General features: G+C 64.2%; 2 protein-coding genes across 3 annotated transcripts; both read right to left on the minus strand.

Annotated features, from left to right (window-relative positions):
• Positions 1 to 1,062: 1,062 nt before the first annotated feature.
• On the minus strand, positions 1,063 to 5,527 carry SLC39A4 (solute carrier family 39 member 4). Its single transcript, XM_030876212.2, has 12 exons — positions 5,288 to 5,527; positions 4,406 to 4,690; positions 3,732 to 3,927; positions 3,465 to 3,616; positions 3,203 to 3,374; positions 2,731 to 2,903; positions 2,425 to 2,562; positions 2,219 to 2,347; positions 1,986 to 2,040; positions 1,706 to 1,858; positions 1,370 to 1,557; positions 1,063 to 1,277 (listed from the first exon to the last, which is right to left on the minus strand). The coding sequence occupies exons 1-12, from the start codon at positions 5,525 to 5,527 to the stop codon at positions 1,149 to 1,151; spliced, it is 2,010 nt and encodes a 669-aa protein (XP_030732072.2). The 3' UTR covers positions 1,063 to 1,148.
• Positions 5,528 to 9,209: 3,682 nt separating this feature from the next.
• Positions 9,210 to 13,541, minus strand: LOC132593312 (vacuolar protein sorting-associated protein 28 homolog). Of its 2 annotated transcripts, XM_060287426.2 has the most exons (9): positions 12,924 to 13,535; positions 12,326 to 12,354; positions 12,168 to 12,205; positions 11,850 to 11,939; positions 11,017 to 11,122; positions 10,804 to 10,905; positions 10,424 to 10,477; positions 10,258 to 10,349; positions 9,210 to 10,169 (listed from the first exon to the last, which is right to left on the minus strand). In XM_060287426.2, the coding sequence occupies exons 1-9, from the start codon at positions 12,958 to 12,960 to the stop codon at positions 10,052 to 10,054; spliced, it is 666 nt and encodes a 221-aa protein (XP_060143409.1). In that variant the 5' UTR covers positions 12,961 to 13,535; the 3' UTR covers positions 9,210 to 10,051. The 2 variants fall into 2 exon arrangements, with proteins under 2 accessions (XP_060143409.1, XP_060143410.1); XM_060287427.2 differs by lacking the exon at positions 10,804 to 10,905 and having other exon boundaries at positions 12,924 to 13,541.
• Positions 13,542 to 13,565: the final 24 nt, after the last annotated feature.

Raw genomic sequence — 13,565 nt, forward strand, 5'->3', positions numbered from 1 at the left:
AGCGCAGGGCATCTGTGATGGGTAAACAGCTCAGTGGCCACAGAGCCCTCAGACTCGAGCCTGGCATGTGGCAAGCGCCCTGACAAAGGAATGAGAGTTTGTGTGTGGGAGAGAGGCGGTCGGTGCAGAGAGAGGCAGAGATACTGAAGGAGCACAGTCCTGGGAGAGCAGCAGCGGGTGGGGTGCAGCTGCATTCCAGTCACACAGGAGGAGAAGGTGGGCGGAGGGACTGGGAAGTTGTAGGGCTGCCAGCAGGAAAGCAGATGTGGGCCTGCCTGGTGGACGCACTTCTTCAATGGGAAATTTAGGGACGCTGTCAGTGGAAGTGGTGGCTCAAAGCTGCTCGAAATGGACAGTGATGGGCTGGAGGATGGTCCAAGGCTGGGGGGTGGGAGGGGTGATGGGGCTGCCAGTACAAGAAGCCAGTAGAAGCTCACATAACAGATTCTTCCCTAGAGACTTCAGAGGAGCACAGCCTGCTGCCCCCTCGATTTCAGACTTCTGCCTCCAGAACTCGGAGAAAATAAATTTCGGACGTCCTAAGGCACCCAGTGTGTGGTGGGCTGTGCTACAGCCCTAGGAAACTACCACATGGGGACTCTGAGGATGGACACTTCTGCCGAGGACAGTGGAGCAGAGCAGTAGAGGCCCGGGCCTCACGGAGGGTTGCCACACACCCTGGTCTGATTATCTCCAGGCCCATTTTTCATGAGAGAGAAACAAGCCCTCACCTGTGTAAATGCTGCTGCTTGTTTTGTTTTTTCTGCTACAAGCAAACAAATTTGACTCCTGATTGGATCCCAGGTCCTCCCTGCGGCCCTCAGACCCTGGCCCATTTCTCTGGCTTCTCTTGCCATGCATTACAGATGAGGGGACTGAGGATGGCTACTTGGAGGTCCCTGAGCTCAGCTATACTGGCTCCTCGTCAGGCACCAGGCACTGCTATGGGGAGAGATACTGCCCCACCTGTCGACCTTTCTTGGTGGGAGACCCTTCCCTCCCAGCGAGGTGAGCAGGCTGGGCTCCGAGCACAAGTATCTTTATTGAAGATGGGCACTGGGGCTCTCCGGGTGGCTGCGGTTTCTAAGGGGCTGAGATAGTGCAGGGCCAGGAGCCAGAGTCAAGGGCTGAGACTGGGGCAGAGGCTATCAGAGTGTGATATTATCCTCATACAGCGACAACAGCAGCAGGACGGTCCAGCCGCCCAGCAGGCCCACGTTGTGCAGCAGGAAGAGGAGCCAGGGCCGCCGGTCCCGCACGTTCAGCATGGCCGGGAGCTGCGGAGGAGGTGGGCCCTGGGTCAGAAGTCAGCTCAGAGCTCCTGCTCAGCTGCCGCCCACTGCAGTCCCCTCCCGCACTCCGCACTGACCATGTCGCAGAGCGCCACGTAGAGGAAGAGACCAGTGGCTACCGCCAGGATCCAGGTCTCGCCGTCTTCGCCGACGCCTACCGCGAGCGCCACGTAGAGGCCGATGAAGGCCGTGAGCCCCGAGGCCAAGTTCAGCAGCAGCGCCAGGCGCACCGACAGCCCCGCGTGCAGCAGGGCCGCGAAGTCCCCTGGGGCGGGAGGGGCGGGGTCAGGCCGAGAGCCCCGCCCACCCCCGACAGACCTCGCCCCGCTCCGATAGTCCCTCCCAACTGTCCCGCCAACCAACCAACCGCACCCCAGGCAGGCCCCGCCCCGCTGGAACCCCTCGCGGCTCACCCAGCTCGTGCGGCACCTCGTGGCAGAACACGGCCAGCGAGGTGGACAGCCCCGTCTTCCAGGAGGAGGAGAAGGCGGCGCCCACGGCCAGACCGTCGGCGAAGTTGTGCACGGCGTCTCCCAGCGTGATCATGTAGGGCAGCAGTCTCAGCTCTGCGGGCGCGACCGGCGTGGGTGGGCATCTGCCTCGCACCTCCTCGCCCCCGCCCCCCACCCCGCGCCGGTGCCGCGCACGGAACCCCTGGCACCCAGTGCTTCCGGGGCCTCCCTCAGGGCTCACCTGGGCTCAGTCTCCGGGGCTCCGGGCTCAGCAGTTCGGGGCTCTCCTCCGCCACCTGTGGGGCGCGGGGGGGGGATGCGGTCCGCGTAGATGAGCCTCTGGGCGGGGAGGTGAGGAGGGGCTCGCGGAGCTAGGTCCTCAGCTCAGGCCAGGGGCAGAAGCCTTGGAGTGGGGGCTGGGAGTGCAGACAGGGCTCCGCGTGGGGTAGGGACGTCCGGTAAGAGCCAGCTCACCAGGTCTGCGCGCGAGCCCTCGTGGGGCTGCTTGGGAGGCCGGAGATCGCTCGGCGCTAGCTGCAGGGACACGCCATGGCTGTGGCCGCCGTGACTGTGGCCGTGGCTGCAGGGCCCGTCCTTTCGGTCCTGCGGGGACAGCGCCTCAGGGTCCGCCACGCCTCCCCCCTCCTCCCCACACCGCGTCCAGCCCCCATGCACCTGACCTCCGGGTCCAGGGGTAGCAAGAGGTTGAAGAGGCTCTCGAACAGGAAGAAGGCATAGAGACCACCCAGCGCGGCCAGGAGGCGCCAGGTGGGCTGCGAGCCAAGGCCTTCGCCATCATGCGCGTGCAGCCCCAGCACCTGGGGGGCAGAGGGCGCTGGGCCAGTTGCCCCAGGGCCTCCTCCCCGCAGACAAGGAGCTAGGGGTTAGGGGTCAGGGAAGGGTCCCAGGAGGGTGTGCCTGGAAGGAATTCTGGGCAGGCGAGTCCCTGGTGGGGGAGGGAGGGTCCTGGCGGGCTGGGGGCCGACCTGAGGCATCAAGTGCAGAAGGGCGTCGCCTGTGAGCGCGCCCACAGCCATGCTCAGGAAGGTCTGGATGATGTAGTGGGTAGCAGTGCTGCATTTGGTGCAGGTGAGCAGCAGGAGCCCGAAGACGGAGCTGAGGCAGATGAGCAGTGTAGCCAGCGAGCCGTATAGGTACCCTGGGGGGGGACACAGCCTCAGCCCCCCAGCCCCCGCTTCCCGGGGAAGGGTGTCCAGGTGGGGTCCAGGAGCGAGCAAGACCCGCCAGGGCCGCTCCTGCTAGCCCTCCGGCCTCGAAACCCCATCCTCTTCCCTTTCAGGCCCCCATATTCCCTGCTACCCCTCTACGCCAGCCCCGGCCCAGCTCTCCCCGCCCCTCCCAAACCCAGCGGCCACTTCCTCCTCCCTTTTCGGTTCCTCCTCCATGCTGCCAGGCCCCTGGGCACAGCCAGGCACAGCTGGGGAGGTGGGCACTCACTCTGCACCTGACTGAGCTGGTCCTGGGTGGGCTGCTCAGGCTGGGGGCTGCAGGCCCCACTCAGTTGCTGCTGGAGCAGGGCAGGGCTCAGCTGGGCCCAGGCCTCCGGTGTCACCCCAGCCTGCTCAGACAGCCCATACACAGCCATCACATCTCCAGCACTCAGGCATACCTGGGGGGGTGACAGGCCTGGGGGTCAGGGACCTGAGCAGACTGGTGGGACCCCACCTCTCTCCAAGACTAGGGCGCATGGACTGCTCACTGTGTCCCACATGCTGGAGCTGCTGTTGGGGGTGGCAGGGGGCACAGGGCCCTGGCGGTTGGCCCCCTCTCCCCGATGACCGTGGTCACTGTGGTCACCATGGGTCTCGGTCTCTCCGCCCACCCCCAGGTGCTGCATCAAGGCCTCCAGCTCTGGCAGGGAGGACAGAGTGACAAAGTTTGTGTGGGCTCCAGCCCTGCACTCCCCAGGGGCACCGATGCTGGGGTTCAGGGCACTCCCTGCCCAGTGGCCCAGCTCAGGCCTCACCAGCCAGTGTGATGTTGGGGTTCTCGCTGCTGTGCTGCCGGAACACGAAATCCACGAAGTACTGAGGGGTCGGCAGGGCTCGGAAGCAGGACCCGCTCCTGACGTGGTCCAGCAGGGCAGCCAGGACTGGGCCGGGGCTGCCGGGAGACCCCACCCCCGCTGCTTCCTCCAACAGCTGAGGCAGGCCTACACAGACCTGGGGAGGAGCTGGACCTCAGTCTCACTGGCAGTGTGGACTTCCTGGCCTCTAGCTCTGCCACTGCCCCTGGTGCCCCCTGGACTCCAGTGACTCTGGAGCAGCTTCCTGGGAGCACCACTTCTTCTTGTTCACCTCAGACCTGGGCTGGGCCCCTCCCCTGCTTGGGGCCCCTCCCTGGTACCACAGGCCTCCCCCTTCCTGGCCCAGTGGGTCCAGGCCCCCAGCTTCCCCCCAGGGCCCCTCCCTGTAGCCCCGGGAGCTTTCTCAGACCCTGTCCAGGGTCAGGGCCCCTCCTGGGGCTCCTGCAGCCCTGCCCCACTCAGTGGGGGGCGTCCATTTGTGATTCCCCCAGCCCAGACTCCCCCAAGTGCCCAGAAAGGCGTTGAGGCCCAACCCCCTAAGGGGTCCCCCTCCCCCCAATCCCTCCTGGCTCCTCTTCACCCACCACCCCTGGCCAGCCCGCCCGGGCCCCCACCTCCGCAGAAGTGGGCCGGCCAGCGGCCTGGGCCTGAATCTTCTGCAGCAGCCTGGTCAAGCCTGGGGTCAGGGCCTCAGGGCTCTCGAGCAGGGCCAGGAGCTGGTCGGCGCGGGAGGCCCAGCGGCCAGCCCGGACATCCGCACAGGTGCCCTCCGGGTTGCTGAGGTAGAGGGCGGCGGCAGCGCTGAGGCGGGCGATGTGCCTGGGCTCCAGGGCCTGAGCGGAGTGGAGCCCTGGCTTCTCAGGCCTGCCCAGGGCCAGGGCGTCTTCCACAGACAGGCACTGTGGGCAGAGACAGGTGGGCGGGGGCCAGGTATCTGTGGCCCAGGAGCCGCCCCCTTCCCTGCGGGGGCCTCACACAGGGACCACCATCCTCTCCGTCCCTCTCACAGCGACCCCCCTCCATCACCTGCTCACTCACGTGCTCTCCCCACCATCTCTCCCCACCATCCCCCCCCCAATGACAGGACGGCGCGTGCGCATACGTACACACACGCATACGCGCACCCCCCCGCCACACACACACACACGTACACACACACGTACACACAGGGGTCCCGCCACCTCAGGGTGGTTTCTTCCTGGAACCACTGCCACTTTGCTGGCCTGGGGGCTGATGGGGTGGGGGTGGGGCAGCCCTGGGGTCCCGGAGCCGCGGGTCCCTACACGCCACCGTCCCACCAACAGGGAGGGCAGGTGGGTCTGAATGCGGAGTCGGGGAAGGTGGGCTCGGGCCTGCAGGCAGCGCCCGAGCGCCAGGCCACTGCACTCGGCCCGCCTCCTGGAGTTTGCCCGAGCCCTTTGCCGCCGGCCCTCGGGGTGGAGCGGCGGGCTGGGGCTGGGGCTGGGGCCGGGGGACCCGTCGGGTGGGGCCGTTACCTTTCCACACGGCCCGTCGGCGCAATGCACACGGACCGCTAGTGTATTTAACAGGCTGCCCAGCGCCTTGCGATCCAGAACACCCCGGCCTGAGGACAGCAGGGTCAGTAGACGGGCAGGTGGGGTCGCCGTCCCGGTCAACGCCAGCACAGCCAGCAAGGCCAGCAGCAGCCCCGGCTTGGGCCCGGCCGGGCCAGCCAAGCTGCGGCCCCCGGGTGCTCTGAGTTCCAGGGAGGCCATGGTCGCCTGGGTGGCTGCGGGCCCCGTGGGCTGCCTGGTGCCAGACTCTGGGCTGGGCTGGGACCCGCCCGCCCCGGCGAGGCTCTCCAGGCATTTCCTGCGGGGCCCTGTGATTGGCTGCTGGAGGTGTCGCAGGTTAACCATTCCAGGTCCTCCCCGAGCGGGCGAGCGAGGTGCTGCTGCCCCCGGGGGGCGAGCCCGGGCTGGACTGGGCGGCCCACTGAGCTGTGGCCCCCGGCCACCCACTCTGCTCCCGCAAGGATCTTGTTACCGAATGCAAGTCTGTGTGCCCGACACACAGTGAGGCCAAACAAACCGAAACGTCGGAGTCTGGAGCAGAGACGGGTTTACTGGGGGGCCGAGCAAGGAGAACGGGTGGCTCGTGTTTAAAAACCCTGAACTCCCCGATGGTTTCTGGGGAGCCTTTAATAGGCAAAATTTGGGGTGAGGGCAGCAGGGCATGTGACTTTCTCGGCGGTGCTCTGGGGTCCCAGCTGGTAGTCGCCATCTTCCACCTGGGTGGGGGCCTTAGTTCTGGCAGGAGAGCTCCAAGGGGAGCCAGGACCTTGCCCCAAGGCTGTAGTTTCTTGACTGCCCCTCCTTTGTTTCTGCATCCCCTCCCTTCCCTGATTAGCAAAGGTTTGAACCTGCCCTTTGGAACTCAGGGAAGGTCTTAGGGGGCTGAATGAAGCCCGTTTCCTACAAACAAGAAACGGGGGACGAGGGAAGGATTTGTACTCAGGAGGCCCCCCAGGGTCCTGCTCAGTTTCAATCCCCCCCCTTTTTCTGGTACTCCTCAGTCTTGAGGGGAACAGGTGTCAGACAAGACAGGGAACAAGGTTTGCATAGAGAGGCTGAGGAGGAACTTGGCAGAGGAACTCGGTTTTAGGGGAACTCTGTTTCAGTGGGGGCGTTGCTTCCCGGGGCCCTCTCTGAGAGCTGCCCCCAAGCCAAGGGGGCCTGGCGCAGAGGTTCCAAGACACCACTACAGGCCCGGTCCCCACATCCCACCTGAAAGCCCCCACACGGCCCCGCCCCACTCCCCTCCCTGCAGCATCCCCAGCAGGGCCCCCCCAGCCCCCTGGCTCAGGCAACTTAGACACCCCAGAGCCTTCGAGGGCCTCCCTGGGCGTGGGGTCCTGAGCTGCGATGGAATTCTGTGCTGAAATTCTTGCGGGGGCTGGAATCCGAGGGAATTGAGATAAGGTGCTGGCTGAGTCATGTGCCCCTCACCAAACCCTCCAGGGGAAACTCCCCAGGAAATGGCCAAAGCCCCACACAAACAAGAGCAAAGAGGAGGCTGGGCGCCCTGCCCATACCCCCCAGCTCACCGGCCAGTGAGGGGCTCCTGGGCCCTGAGGGCAGCAGGAAGCAGGAAGGGGTCACTAGGCTCAGGGAGAGGGGGAGAACTGTGGCTCCCGGCCCTGCCCCTCCCTGCTGCCTCCTGCTCCGGCCTTTGAACTTCTAGGCCTTATCTCTGCCTAGTTGGCAGTCTGGGGAAAGGGGCAGACCCCAGGGAGCTAGCCAACCCCAGTCTCGGGGCAGCCTTGCCTTCTAGAGGGAGTGTGTGGGTGGCTCCTTCCACACCTGGTTGGACCAACTGCTGACCCTGACCCTGTCCCTAGGGGGCGTGGTTGGGGTGGGGGAGGAGAGGCTCCAGGTGAGCTGGGAGCTCGGGCCCCAGGACTCTGTCCCCACCATCCTGTGCCACCCAGGGCGGGGCCTCAGGCTGAGGACGGTGTCCTGGGCCCGAGTTCAGGTGTGGCTCCTGCCCTCTCACCCACACACATGCTGGGTGGCACTGCAGTGTGACCTCAGTGGGGCCTAAAGGGGTATCAGGCAAGGGGAGGGGATGGGAAGAGTCTGCCAGGGGTTCAGATGACTCCTGGACCCCTGAGTCAATGAGGAGGGAAGCTGGAAAGATTTGGGCTACCCCCCACCCCCAGTTGTTGGGCCCAAACTGGCCTTTTTCCTACCCCACCTTGTCAGGGCCGGGGCTGGCTGGAGCTGAGCCTGGCACCAAGCTGCTGCCTCAGGTCATCCACTGCTCAAGGCCTGCTTAGCTTCAGGGAAAAGGTCTCAGCCCAGCCGTTCAGGTCCCCTGGTGGAGGCCTGGCACGCAGCTGGCACCCCCTCGGGCCTCGGCACCCCCCTGCGTGGGCCCACGTTTCCCTGCTTCGTGTTCCCCCAACCACTTACCCATGCCCTCCCTTCCTAGCCCAGGGCAGCCGCAGAGTGTGTCACCAACTCCCCTGCACATCTGCCTGTCGCCCGCCAGCGCTGGGCTTATCCCCAGGCCCCTCCTGCATCAGTCCGTCATCCAGCAAGCGCCAGACACCCGCATTCGTCGCAGGATATTCACAGAAGCCCAAAGAGGGAAGCAGCCCAAAGGCCATCAGCGGGTGAACAGATAAACAAATATGGTCTAGACACACCACGGAATATTACTCAGACGTGAAAAGGAAGGATCCTGTCTTGCTAAAACATGGATGAACCTTGAGGGCATTATGCTAAGCGAAATGAGCCAGTCACAGAAGAACGAATTCTGTGTGATTCCATTCCTGCTTCGAGGTTTCGGGGGTCGTCAGAATCCAGGGGTAGAAGGTAGAATGGCTGGTGCCAGGGGCTGGGCGGGATAGGGAGCTGTTTAGCGGGGACAGGTCTAGTTTAGGAAGACGAGAGGATCCTGCAGACAGATGGTGGCAATGAACGCACGACGTGGTTAACGCACCCAATGCCGCTGAACCCAGAAATGTTTCAGGTGGCCAACTTCATGTTTTACATATTTCATTGCAATAAAAAATTAAAATAGACCCAAACAACCCTCCCTGGCCCTTTGCCCCCTCAGCTCCCTTGACAGCAGGTCGCGGGGACTCAGGCACTGGTGGCCTCTCCCAGGCTCCACTGAAGCCTCACCCCAACCCACACTGTTGTCAAAGTCACCGAGAGCCCCGCGGGCCAGACTCGGCAGGGCTCTTCCTCAGCTCGGTCCGCCCTGGAGCTCACCGTCCTCCACACCTGGGCCTCTGGTCTCCTCCCCAGGCCCCGGTCGCCCCTTCTTCAGCTCCTGCATTGATGCAGCGCCAGTCCTGCCCCTCGGGTAGAATTCCTGCCACCCGTGATAGCATGCCTTCACCCCAGACACCAGTCTTCACCCTTGTCTATGGAACTCCACCCGCTGGTGTCCAGCCACGCACTTGACAGTCCCCCTTGACCATCAGAGAGCCAAGTCCAGCTCAGCCCGTGCACGCAGGGCCCCTCCTCCCCAGGTGTCCACATTTCAATAGGAGTTTCCACCCCTCCAGGTGCTCAGGCTCAAGCCTGGTGTAACCCCGGAGTTCTCATTCCACCGCTGCGTCCAGCAGACTGTGGGCGCCACACACAGCACGGTCCACACCCAGAAGCTGACGGTCTCTCCCCTCACTTGCTGACTCTGCTCTTCCCCCTAACACATCAGAGAGATGAGGGCCTCTGCTCTGAGTTCCTCACTGGCATCTGGGGCTCCTGAGTACAATCCCAAGTCCTGACCCGCCTTCCAGCCCCGTTTCCCACCCGGCTTCCCACACCCTTCCTCCTTCCCCAGGGAGCCCTGCTCACTTCTCCCGGACCTTCTGTTCAACGCTGAGAGCTGCTCCTGACCACCCCGTATGCAATGGCAGCCTTGGACCTGCTCCATCACCACTCAAGATACCACACACTTTATTTGGTTGTCTCTAGAAGCCAGGTACAAAGTACCACTAAGAGAAAATGCTACGATGAAACTCTGGCGTGTCCCTTATCCCAGCACCACAGCTGCTAAAACTGGAACCCACCCCCCTGGAACCCAGAGCCTTGGTCTCTGGTTTGCTGCTTGCTGTCTGCCCCAGAGGATGAGGACGCAGACATGAACCCCGTGGGGCCAGGCAGCTTCCAGCACTGACGGCACAAGGCCTTGGAGCAGGCGTTGCTTCCCCACCAGGCTTTGGGCAAGGCCAGCTCTGGGGCTCCCGTGGCGTCTGCCGGCTGGGCCTTGCTCCCGGGTGAGGGACACCCTTGGTGGCAGGCAGGAGGACAAGCTGTGCTACTGTGAGCTACCAACCGGCGCTCCTGTGAGCCACCGCACAAGGATGGGCCCTGCTGCAAGGGTGTCAGGCTCTGCGCCGACCTGGCCAGCTGGGCCGCCGCGCTGCCTAAAGCTCTCAGCTGAGAGGTGGGGGAAGGTGTGGCAGGCAGATGCAAGCCTACCTGGCCTGCGGGGAGGCGCACCCCTGCTGGCTTGCCAGGCCGTGCCCACCAGGGAAGGCGCTGCGTCTAAAGTGCCACTGAGGCTCTTCCCTGATGAATGGGCTGCGTGCTCCCGAGGCCCAGAGGGCAGACAAACAGGCAGGGCGGGCCTGGGGCGGGCGGGGGGCGCCCACAGCAGCAGGGAGGTCAGAAAGCATCTTTATTGGGGGAGCGGGCTCTAGGCCACTGTGCATGGCAAAACGCTTGCAGACGTCGGGGGAAATGGGACCGTTGCAGAAGGTGGGGGTAGGGAGGCTGGGCTCAGGCGTGCAGGAAGCGGTTGAAGGCGTTGTAGGCTGATTCCAGGTCGAAGAGCATCTGGCGCACCTGGGAGTCGTCCAGCTCGTCTGAGGCTGACATGCCACTCAGGGTCTGCAGCCTGTGGGGCACAGAGCACAGAGCTGGGCTGGGGCAGGTGGGGGACTACGGGGCTGCGACGGACAGGCGGCTCAGCAGGGGACACTAACCACTGGCTGACCGTCTGGCGGCCCTCGAAATCAGGGGGCAGGTGGCTCATGCGGTGCATGGTCTCCATCAGCTCCCGCAGGTCGGGCTGGATCTGCAGAAACACTACCGGCTTGGACACCGACCCTGGTTCCCCTGCCCCCACCCCCGACCGCCCGGGAGCCGCACCTCGTCCATGGCCCGGATCTCCAGGCGCAGCTTGTCCATCACTGTGATGAAGAGCTGGCGGCAAGGGTGTGTGTGAGACGACATGGGCCCCCGGCAAAGACCCCCGCCAGCCTGGTCCTCTGCAGGGCCGGGCCCAGGGCAGCACCAGCCGGCCCTCCCCCTCCGCAGCCTCAGCCGTGGGGTCACGTGGGCCCTAAGCCTGACCCTGCAGCTGAGGAGCGGTCAGTGGGTGGGAGCCCTGGGCACATCCCACGTGGGCCTTGGGATGGCAGGGGCCTCAGGGGGTTTCCCGGACGCTGCCCAGGAGGACTGCCCGCCCCCCACTCCAGCTACTCTGTGCACCGCGGGGCTGTGGGCACGCGGCCCTCCCGCCTCCGCACCGAGACCACATCGGCAATGCAGCGATTCAGGTTGCCCTTGTCGTCCTTGATGGTGATGGGCCGGTCCTCCTTGATCCTCTCCATGGCAAGGGGGCAGTCCAGCTGAGGGAGGGCACACGGTGCTGGGCCTCGCGGGGCAGCCCAGCCCCAGCCCAATGGCCTCCATGCCCACGCCCACCTCCGCCCCTCAGGGTGGAGGGGCCGCTCACTCACTCGGAACTTGCGGCAGAATTCATCGATGGAGCTGATCTCTGACCCCTGTACCTGCCGGAAGGCAGCTTTGTACTGGACTAGGAGCCGTGAGCAGGCCGCAGTGTACCTGGGGGGAAGGGTCAGGCTGCCGCCCTCAGCGCCAGGCCAGCGCCGCCTGGCACATCCTGCTTTCCCTCCGCCCTTCCAGACAGGTGGCATCTCACACGGAGGGCTGGGTGAAGGGCCAGGGATTAGCCATCGAGGACCGAGCCTTCCCACTTGGTTTATACAAAAAAAAGAACTCTGGAAGGTGGCGGGAGGTGGTAACGGCCAAAATATGGCTGCCACACGGACCTGGCCTGGACTGTGCAGGTTGGCCCCCAGCCCAACACCAGGCAGAGGCCCAGCAAGACCCCTTGTGCCCGCTCCTCGGGCCATGTTGGCCGTGCCTCCACGTTGACAGCTCGTGGTCCTATGGGGGAGGGGCTGCTGCACCGAACAAAGGCCCCACATACCAGCTGGCTGCCAGGCCTGGCCAGCGGCACCCCACGGACTGACTGCCTGTGCCACCCTGCTCGCCTTCTATGCCTTTGCACCGATGAGGCCCCAGGTAGCAAAGCTGGGGCAGAATGCTGCCGCCAGGGCGCTGGGCTCCCCTCCCCCCAGAATGCTGGGCTACTGCCGCCAGGACGTCCCTGCCCGAGATGGTACCAAGGCCGCCAGCACCCAAGCGACCCTCCGTGCGCTGGGTGGGCCTCAGACCCCCGCCCCCGCTCCTTACTGAGCACCCAGCCCTGGAAGGCAGAAACAAGCTTCCAAGTACGGGTCGGTGGTGCAGGGAAGCGGGCTCTCACTCGTTGGGGCTGACGCAGTCCTTGATGTACGCCTTCTCCAGGGCCTGCATCGTCTTCACAACTGCGAACAGCTCTGCCATGTTGTCATACCTGAGGGGGCGCATCCTTCAGATGCGGCCGCCACGGCAGGGAAGCCAAGGTCCCGGAGCCTAGGGTGCCAGTCCTACCCAAGGTGCCGCTGAGGCAGAGCTCCGTGTCTGGCTGCCCCTCTCACCCCACCCCTGGCAGAGGCTTCTTGGGACCCGTTTCCCTGGGCCGACCCCATGTCCTTCTGACCCTCAGTATGGGGGAGGCAGGCAGCCTGGGTGCTGGACTCACTTTTCCCGCTCACGGGCATTCTTATACAGCTTCACTTCCTGTTGGGGAGACAGGGCGGAGGGTCGGCCAGCAGCACCACAGTGGCTGTGGGGTCCCGGTGAGGACCACGCAGATAAAGACTACTGGCCAGCGCCGCCAGGCAGGTGCCCGCCACTCACCTCATACAGCTCCGGCTTGTTTCCAGGGGCTGCGACAGAACAGGCAGACAGCTGGCAGGCTGCTTGCGAAGGTCACCCTGGCAAGCTTGTCCAGCGCCCTGGCCCAGCCCTGTCTCAGCGCCCCTCCCAAGGCCTCCCCCGGGCTATGTCCCAAAGAGCCCAAAGGGAGCTGGGGGAATTTCAATCTCAGCATTCCCATCAGCTTGACCTCTGACCTGAGCAGAGGACACGCCTCTGGGTCCAGGGGGCTGTGCGCTAGGGCTGCTCCTCCATCCCACCTGTTTCTAGGCTACCTTGCTTACGCTGCAGTGATGGGCACACACGTTTGTCACATGCTCTGTCATCTTTTCCCTGGCTTGAGGACTGTGGGATACCTAAGACCCCCTGAAGTTCCAGCCACACTAAAGCTGTCATCTCTGCGTCCAGCTGACCCCACTTGGAAGAGGTCTCTGGGCCCCTGGCCACTACCTGAGGTCTTGCGGGGGCGGACACTTATAGACCTCCCAAATGCTCCGGCCACCACTCCCATCAGCCTCTGCCACAGAGGTTGAAAGCCTAGGCTCTCTGGGTCCCTGGGCCCAGCTTGGGCCACACTCACCTCCCATGCCAGGAGTGGCTGGGATCCCGTGAAACATCCTGCAGGCTCAGGTGGCCACAGCAGAGACCTAGGGAGCAGAACCAGTGCTGACGCAAAGGTGACCCCCTAACACCCCTGAGGGCTGGGCCTCATGAAAAGCTTCCCCACCCTCAGCAGAAACAAAACCAGCAATGAACACACAGCGTGCTGTGCACTGTGCTGGGAACACCGAGCCACCCTGGAGGCTGCCGGGAGGAAGCAGGTGCAGGTGAGCATCTCAGGAGTGAGCAATGGCGGGCTGGCAGAGGGGGTGGGGTGGGGAGTGGCGGCATGGTCAGGGCAGGTTGCTCTGAGTCAGGTGACCAGCAGAGGAAGGGGCTGCAGCTATCAGATGAGTGACCTGGATGAACGTTTGGGCAGAGAAAACAGCACATACGACAGACAGCACGTATAATGTGAGATCTTTATGCAGGAATGAATTTACAGGAACAGACAAGCGGGCTGGATGGGGTGGACGTGAGCTTTCTGAGTGAGGGGCGTTCTAGGGGATGAGGACAGACAGGCAGGGGGATCAAAGGGCACAGATCTCACAGGCCAGGAGGAGGAGTCTGGGTTTATCCTGGCACAGCCAGAGGGAACTACAGGAAGACTGAAGAAAGTCCT

Source organism: Globicephala melas, chromosome 17, assembly GCF_963455315.2.
Source record: "Globicephala melas chromosome 17, mGloMel1.2, whole genome shotgun sequence".
Taxonomy (NCBI): domain Eukaryota; kingdom Metazoa; phylum Chordata; class Mammalia; order Artiodactyla; family Delphinidae; genus Globicephala; species Globicephala melas.